Genomic DNA, 8,054 nt, shown 5'->3' with positions numbered 1-8,054 from the left:
GAAGGGGAATTGTCCTCCAGAACTGTCTGTGTGCGAGTCCTTGACTTGCGTGGGTCCTTCTGTTTCTGCCCAGGAGAGGGCAATCCAGCACCCAGACAGCAGCCAGACAATCCCAGCCCTCCTTTGGGATGCCAAGGGGCTATGTGGTGGTTAGTGCCTCGCCACAGAGACACAACGTGGCTCTGTGTCTGGTGGTGAGGTCTAATGGCAAACCTCCAGCCAGCTGGGAACCACAAGCCTGTGTCCTGGTCCCTCTCTGCTCTGATGCCTTGTTTCATGTCCATGTGCAGCATCCAGACAGGGTTCGGGTAAGCCAATGCAGTGTGCACTTTGGGGACTGGGGAACCAAGGATGTGTCCCAGTACTTCCTTTCTGGTGCTGGGGTAAGTCTCACCACTTTGGGGTGCAGCAGGATTTGCATGTGCATACACCCATGTAAAGACAACTCTGCACACAGTTTCCTCATCTGTGGTAGCCATGCATATGCACAGGCAAAAGAATAGACTCATTTTCAGATTTGGGAAGACTAGCCTCTTCCTCTTGTTTTCCTCCACCTCTTTCTTTTCCTCTGCTCACATCAATCTTGTTTTCCAGATTAAGGAGTTTATTGACCACCCTAAATCTTGAGTGAGATATTTGCCTTCGACCCCTGGGTCACTTTGGGTAGCAATTGATGCCAGTGGTGCAGGGGGTTTGGAGCAGCCCAGGCAGTGGGGCTGGCTGCAAGCCCCCTAACCCATGCCCCTAGAGCACACACAAAACTTGAAAGGCGGCAGATCCAAGTGGGAATCGAGATGACACTGTCAGGATCCCTGTAACTTTATGTTCCTTTGATTCTGCCTTCTGTTTTACTGTTCTGCACATCACACTAGTCTAGATGATAACAGGCAACTGGAAGAGCTGCCGGAGCCTGTAATTAGCAGGCTCCTACCCTGGGACTTGGTTCTTGCTGGTGGGCTGGAGGTGTGGGATAATTTGCCAGTTAATCAATGGGAATTATTAAAATATCACTGCATATTTTTGCTCTGTGCTAGACCCATACATAGAAGCTCTTGTAAGGGGGTTGAGGGGAGTATCTGGGATTCCTACTCATGAAAGCAAATCCTATTGTTCCTTCCTTTCCCTCCACCTCAGCCAAAATAAAAATACTAATATAATTGCCATGCTTAACTTCAGTGAAACAGTGAATTTTAGCTTAATCAAAAAATCCTTAAAACAGAAACATCTTACAAGCTATGCAAAATTGCACCATTTTAATTACAGAAAGCAGTATGTCCTTTCTTGGGCAAATGTTGTATTTTGGATTTGCTTTATAAAGAAGGTAAAATCCATAACTTAATTTCTGGTAGATTTCTGGTTTGGTTTTTTTTTTTTTTTTTTTTTTTTTAATATTTTAAAAAGTATGTTGTACTTTGGTTATAAACATTGTGTTTATTAGTGCTGCAACTCTATTTTTTCTGGTAATTTTGGTTTTAGGTTTTAAGGTCATTTTGTTGGGATCTTTTAGAGTACAAGGTAGATGCAGGGAAGTTTCCTCATAGGTGTGAAAGTTATGCTGCTGGTTTTTCATGGGGTCAGCAAACCCTGGCAGAACACTGTCACAGTCACTGCAGCACTACTGAGCCAAATGTTGCACATGCTATTTATTAAACTGAGCATCTCCAGTAATGGTACTGGAGTGGCAGTGTAGTATTGCTGCATAGCTGGGGTGCTCTTGAAGAGGGAAGTGACATTCCTTGTGTATTATCTGTTGTCTCTGTGTTTAGAGACAGAAGCTGTGGGAAGTCTATAAAAACAGCTCAATACGTCACTTCTTATGGAAACTGTTATTCCATAAGAACATTCAGAAATAGTTTTGCTAAACAACTACCAGTAGGGGAAAGATAAATTATGATTCCGATCAGCGGTCAGGAGAATACAAAGCATGAAATTTCATATTTTATCCTGAAAAGAGAGGTCAGACTTTCCAGAACCAGCCAAATGCCAATGAAAACTAGATTTTTTCAAATATGTCTTAAAATATTACCACATTCGGTCAGATTTGAATTAAATTTTTGACAGTGAGTAAAGCCATATCATGCTCAAATATTTTTCGGGATTATTACAAAAATTTAGAAAAAGTAATGGCGCGTGCCTTGATTTCCCCATCTGTGAAATGGGCGATCCTGCAGCGCTCATGCAGAGCGCTCCGACCGAGAACAGTTGTGGCTGCAGCTCATTGTTATTCTCTTAATCATATTAGTTAACGAAATCTGTTCCTAGAGTGGTTCCATTTGCTTGAATGAATTTACATGAGAGATTAATTCAGCGCTGTTTATTGTTGTTTTTACATTTATTCGGTACTGTAAATAATGCCTGATACTTTACAGCTGTGTATGAGGGCAGTCTGTGTTTCGAGGACTTTTTCGTCCAGGTAATTTGAAGGCTCCCCTCCTAGACCTTGCACTTTCCCATTGAGCACATGAGCCCATTTTGTTTATGCAATATTTTGAAGACTTTTCCTTCACGTGGTGTCCGCTCCCAGCACTTTCCTGCAAGCATGATCCAACAGATGAAGTTCATCCCTCACCTCCAAGGGGTGATCTCCTCCCCTTGCCCTGCCCTCCTCCCTCGGGACCTCTTCCCCAACATTGGATATTCACTGGCAACCGCTGCTGGATTTATGCCCAGCAATGATCCTAAAACCTGGGAGCAGTCTCCCATGTAGCCGCCGAAGCCTTTCCGCCGGACAGCGGCGTCTGAACGGACCCGTTCGTGCCCGGCTGACCCCGCCGCGGGTTAGTGCCGGCGCTGCTCCGGGGGTCCCGCTCTGCCCCCCGCCCCTTTGTGCTTTCCCATATTGCGGGAGGTTCCTGCGCTGGCAGAAACGCGAGCGCTCTCCATTGTGCGGGGTTATTTCTTTGTGCGGCGCCGTCCGTGCGGTGCCCCGGGCGGGCAGCGGGAGCCGTCGGGCCGGGGGCAGCGCCGGCTGCCCGCGGCGGGATGGCCGTGGCCTGTGTTTATGCGTTTTGTAGTAATCACATTTCTGACATTACCCGCGGGGTGATTGGCTCAGGCAGCTTTTAAACCACCTATATGCTAACGAGAGCCCGCCGCGGCTCCGGCGGGGGCCTGCGGGGGACGGCGAACCCCAACCCGCACCTCTGCCAGGCGGGGAGGGGGGTGGCACTGCTGAACTAGTCGGCAGCGCGGACAGGAAATGACCCCTCCAGAAAGCGCTGCTTTAAAGCGGAGCGGCGGTGCCTGAAGCTATCCAGCCTCCCTCTCTCTCCGCGTCTGGAGCCGGAGCGCTCCCGCTCCCCCCACCCCCGCCCGTCTCCGGGAGCGGGCTCCCACAGCAGCCCCAGCCAGTGCGCGCAGCCTGGATGTGTGTGTGTGTGTGCGCGCCGCTACTTTGTACTGTGAAGAACACACAGCCCATGTGCTCTGTATGGATGTTGATGATACTCTGTGTAGCTTGAATCTCTGCAAGCAGGCAAGATGTCCAGCACACCACATGACCCTTTCTATTCTTCTCCTTTTGGCCCATTTTATAGGAGACACACACCATACATGGTGCAACCAGAGTACCGAATATATGAAATGAACAAGAGGCTGCAGTCGCGGACGGAGGTAAGTCCCCCAGCCTTGTTTTCCTGTGCATGGACCGTGGTAGGTTTCAGCCCGAATTCCAGCTGAAGCGTCCCACTAGACAGTACAGTATATGCAGGCATGAACCCTAATTAATTTAGTACTTTAATTGGGTAATCCCTCATTATGTTTCCACGCAGAGCAACTCTTGGAGGAGATACCAGCTTAGGCTGAAATCGTGAAATTACAGTACAGCACTTCAGGATTGATTATAATGCTGGTCTCAGGAAATTTCTTTGCCTTAGTGTGTTGTTTGCTCAGGATCTGTCCTGCTGGCATTTGCAGCTATAATATTGCAAAGTATTGCTTCGGCTTTTGCACAAAATTAATTCTGGAATGTTGCAGGTTCAGGGGGAGAGACGAATATTTGTTTGGTTTTGTTCTCTAAACTCTATTAAAATTAAAAATGGATGATAACTGAAAAGAGGAGCGGAGTTTTAAAAACTTATTCCATGGCTACTCTTAAAGAACACATGTTTGGGACAAGCGGCAAGAGAAATTTGTGTTTACGTTTAGAATGCTGTTGCATTTAGCAAGAGAGATGGTCAGTTCACTACTTTATCATATAGCTGTCAAAAGTACCCAGTAATGTAAACTACATTCACTGTTGGTTATGCTTTGTAAAATGTGCTTGTGGTTTATACACCCTGGCTTCGAAATCCAGATCAGCGACTGCAGAGAACATACTGAATGGGAGGGGGAAATGCTTTTGTCACTTAAAAAAAAATAAAAAAGAGAGAAATAGTGGGGGCTGCATATTGTTATTTACGTGGTTAAGTAAAGCACACTTTTCAAGTCTGCTGAAGTGAAAGTGAATCAGGCTGCATTTCTGTCCATGTGTCTGTGTTTGTGCAGCAAACATTCTTGGTGCTGCAATTTTTCATAGTAGTTTATTAGTGGTGCCCTGAAAAGACTTTTTAAAAGTATGAATCTTTTATAGTAAACAGCTTTATATAGTGCCAAATACCTTCCAGGTTTATGACACACAGCATGGTGAAGGATCTCAGGTTGATCTGTTTGTTGTATTGTGATTCTTTTAAGATAACAGGAGGTTATCATAAAATAAAGCACACATGCCTGAATTGTCAGCTAAGCCATGGAGAATCTGTGACGTTTAATGTATATGATACAGCTAACGAGATGTGACCTGCTTTCTGATTGGGCACCGCCACGGGGTAACTGCTGTTCTACCACTGTTACCACTGCCAGGCTTAAAACCTCGCTGGGTTGCTAATACACTTTGTGCTGGCTAAAAACTCCAAGCAGCTCTTTGCTCCCAAAATCATGGCAAGTGTTTGTCAGCTTTGCCCCAAGCTGTTGGCTGCAGAGGGTTGCTGCCCTTTAGAATGGGGGGGTTTTGGGGGTTTGTGTGCTGCTGCTTGTTTGTTAGTGTCTTGCAACTCTGTTCCTTGCATTCCTGTACATGTTCATGTAATAATTTATAGACTTTTTCAAGTGAGAAAAGCAAATATGTATCATTCAGTGATTTCTTCAGGGCTTTATATACAACAGGCTCTAAAAGCTGTAAGTGCTAATTTAGCCTTTTTGCATATTATTTTAGTGGTACTTTTAATACTTGACCAGTTCCTGATTGTAGCTCCTTTACGGATGTTACACTAGAAAAGTTTTTGGGGGACTTGTGAAACAACTTTCCCCTCCTTCATGGCTGAGGTGCAGCACCTTTAATTGCAATCTGCAGCACAAATTCAGATGGATTGTTGTGGGCAAAGAGCAATAACCCACTCTTTCTTACTAGGAGTGCCTTGCTAAGCTTCAGCAGCATTTTTCTTTGACAGACAGTATTTAGTTAATGAAGGCCTTATGCTCCAGCATTTCTTTTATTTGCTCAGGATAAAAATTCTTTTGCTTTTTGACTGTTCAGCGTTTACATTCTGGTTTGCTGTTTTTTAGTTTTGAGCTCTAAGCATTGTTGTTAATTGAAGTGTGTTTTCTAGCTATCTTCAGTTCACCTCATTCATCTTCCAAGTAAAACATCTTCATAATTAACAACAAAAAATATTAAACTAGTTTCCTGGGACACTAGAGTGACTAGGTGTGGGCAGTCTGTAAAGAATTATGCTGTTTCTTGGGCAGGTCAGAAGTGGAAGTTTCAAATTAATTTTCTGCACTTCCAAGCATGTTTGGGATTGGTAGGTGAAGGCTTCTGGAGCATGTGTAAGTAGCTGTAAATTTTTTGAATCCGGAGCCCTGTTTGTCATGGAAAGAATGTGCTTGTGCTCTGGGTGATACAGGCTTGCTGCATGAGCATTTCTCTTCGGGCAGTCTTTGGAATAATGTAGGCACTGGTCTCTGAAGGAGGCTGCTTGTGCTCTGCAAGCCCCAGGGGGTAGGTGAGCACAGGCAAAGCAGCTTAAGGCGAAAGGAATTACAAAGAAACTCTCCAAAAGACTGGGGGTAGCAAGCTGGCAGATTCCACGTGGACCCAACTTGTGCAGAGAGACAGTGGCAAATGAGGATGCCTTAAAAAAAATGGGAAACTACAGGCGTTATCTCAAAAAATCCATGAAAAGCCTATGGAATTTTTTAGGTTTCATAAAAAAATTAAAAAGTTCTTAATAACCCTGTAGAGACAGATTTTCTACTGTCTCTTGCAGAGGTGGAAGTTCCCAGGCAGAGCAAAACATACATAATTGAATAAAGTTGTACAGAGGATGGATGGAGAGCCTATGGAAGGAGTATCTGTATGTCATGTCTATCTGTTTTCTCCTCTCCCTTCCTGTTGTAGTTCTCCAAAGCTTGGAGGTAGGTGAGAAATTATTAAAAAAACAAAACAAAACAAAAACAAAAACCAAAAAAAACCCCAAAAAACAAAAAACAAAACAATGAGCTGGTAGAAACACCAGTGGGGTATCCACCAGTAAATGCCATTCCTACTCCTGCTCTCCAAACATCAGGGTTGATGGTATGTTGAGGGAGGTAGAAGTGCCCTCAAAATAGCTCAGGACTTGGGGACCCTTCCTGCAAAATCCACTGCAGTTCCACTCCAGTTTCAGCATTGAGTGGAAGGGAATAACAGTCAGTGTGAAGGATGTGCTCAGTGTATTAAGCAGACAAAGTACAGAGTGATAAAGAAAGGTCATTTAGATGCAGCATAGCTATCTTTGTTGTTCTTGTTTTCTTTAGGAAGAAATGGAAGTCATGAAAGTAAAGAATTAGCAGCTTTAGCCTATGCTAGATGTGCAAACTTCTGCTCTCCAAACTTCTTATAACTTTATGGGCTCCTCAGACAGAACCTACAACTGCCTTTTTAAATGCAGGGTCAGTCTTAGGCGAAGAATTCCAATCACACCCAGGCAGGGGGTGGTTTTATGATGTAAGTACTGGCAGAAGTCCACCACCTAGCTAATTCTTATGTGATCTAAAGTAAATTAGGGAGTCTGAGTTACTAAACAGTGTACAGGAAAACCGTACCTTCCTTAAAAGTTGTTCAAAGAAATCTAATGTGGTAATAAATTTTTCTAAATTAATGCGTGCTTTCTTAATACTTGAGGAGCATCCAGTGCCATTTCGTAATGCATCAACAATCTCTATTTAAAGAAGTAAAATGAATATTTAAATGTTTAATAATCTTTGGCAGATATAAAGATAAATCTTACTTACTTCTCTCATAGTTGATTAACTTCTGGTTAAACAAAATGCAGCTGTTTCCTTGCTCTGTGTGTGGTTTTAAGATTTCATTCCCATTCACTCATACTCAGTTTATGTTAATATTTTTGTATCTGTATTAGTTTAACATTTCAAGAAAGAAATCCTGTTGTGGCATAATCTGCAGTTTCTGAAGTTCTAGGTAGCAATATACAACATAGGTAAATGTCTCTGTTTTTCATAAAACTTGATGTTTAAAAAGGCACCTCTTTTCCTCTTTGATGTTGTAAATCCTTTTCTGTTCTAATTTTTAATCATTTGAAATTGCTTACACTTAAAAGAAAAAAGGTGATTATATCTTGTTTATAATTATTCAGTAACATTACAGTGTGCTGTGAATAGATCACTTGAAGTTGCTGACAGTTTAAAGTTTGAGGCGTTGCTTTATTGTCAGTAATCAAAGAAAATGTATCAAGCCTTTCACTTGTTTATTTAGTACCCTGTATTGTTAGAACTTTTGTGTATCACAATACATTAAATTCACCTGTATCTCTCTCTGTCATTACAAGAGATTATGCTTTACATCACCATTGGATGCAAAACACAGCTTCCCCTCTGGCTAAGAGAGCAGTGTTTTAAGGGTGACTAGAGACCTTGATTAGTAGCATATTTGTTTTAAAGACAATCAGCTTAATCAAATGATATCAAACTCCTATTAAACTGTATAGAGAATTTCACAAAGATTTTGTGACGGGAAAATATATAAAGAAAATTAAAAGGAAAGTAAAAGAGGGTGTTATGATTATTTAAAAGCTGCT

At 42.8% G+C, this 8,054-nt stretch overlaps 1 protein-coding gene across 11 annotated transcripts in view; it reads left to right on the top strand.

The window, feature by feature from the left end:
* The first annotated feature begins 3,088 nt into the window (after positions 1-3,088).
* The window catches only part of LDB2 (LIM domain binding 2), a 212,120-nt gene continuing 207,154 nt past the window's right edge, over positions 3,089-8,054 (top strand). For 4 of the 11 annotated variants that reach the window (XM_079307440.1, XM_079307436.1, XM_079307446.1 and 1 more), the window contains exon 1: positions 3,100-3,612. In XM_079307440.1, coding sequence (XP_079163566.1) covers positions 3,481-3,612 — 132 coding nt within the window. In that variant the 5' untranslated portion in view covers positions 3,100-3,480. Of the gene's footprint in view, positions 3,613-8,054 lie in introns of all 11 variants that reach the window. The other 7 variants (XM_079307442.1, XM_079307444.1, XM_079307438.1 and 4 more) reach the window with 7 other exon arrangements.

This window comes from Erithacus rubecula (assembly GCF_903797595.1).
Source record: "Erithacus rubecula genome assembly, chromosome: 5".
Classification (NCBI taxonomy): Eukaryota; Metazoa; Chordata; class Aves; order Passeriformes; family Muscicapidae; genus Erithacus; species Erithacus rubecula.
This window is presented reverse-complemented; position numbering and strand designations above follow the sequence as displayed.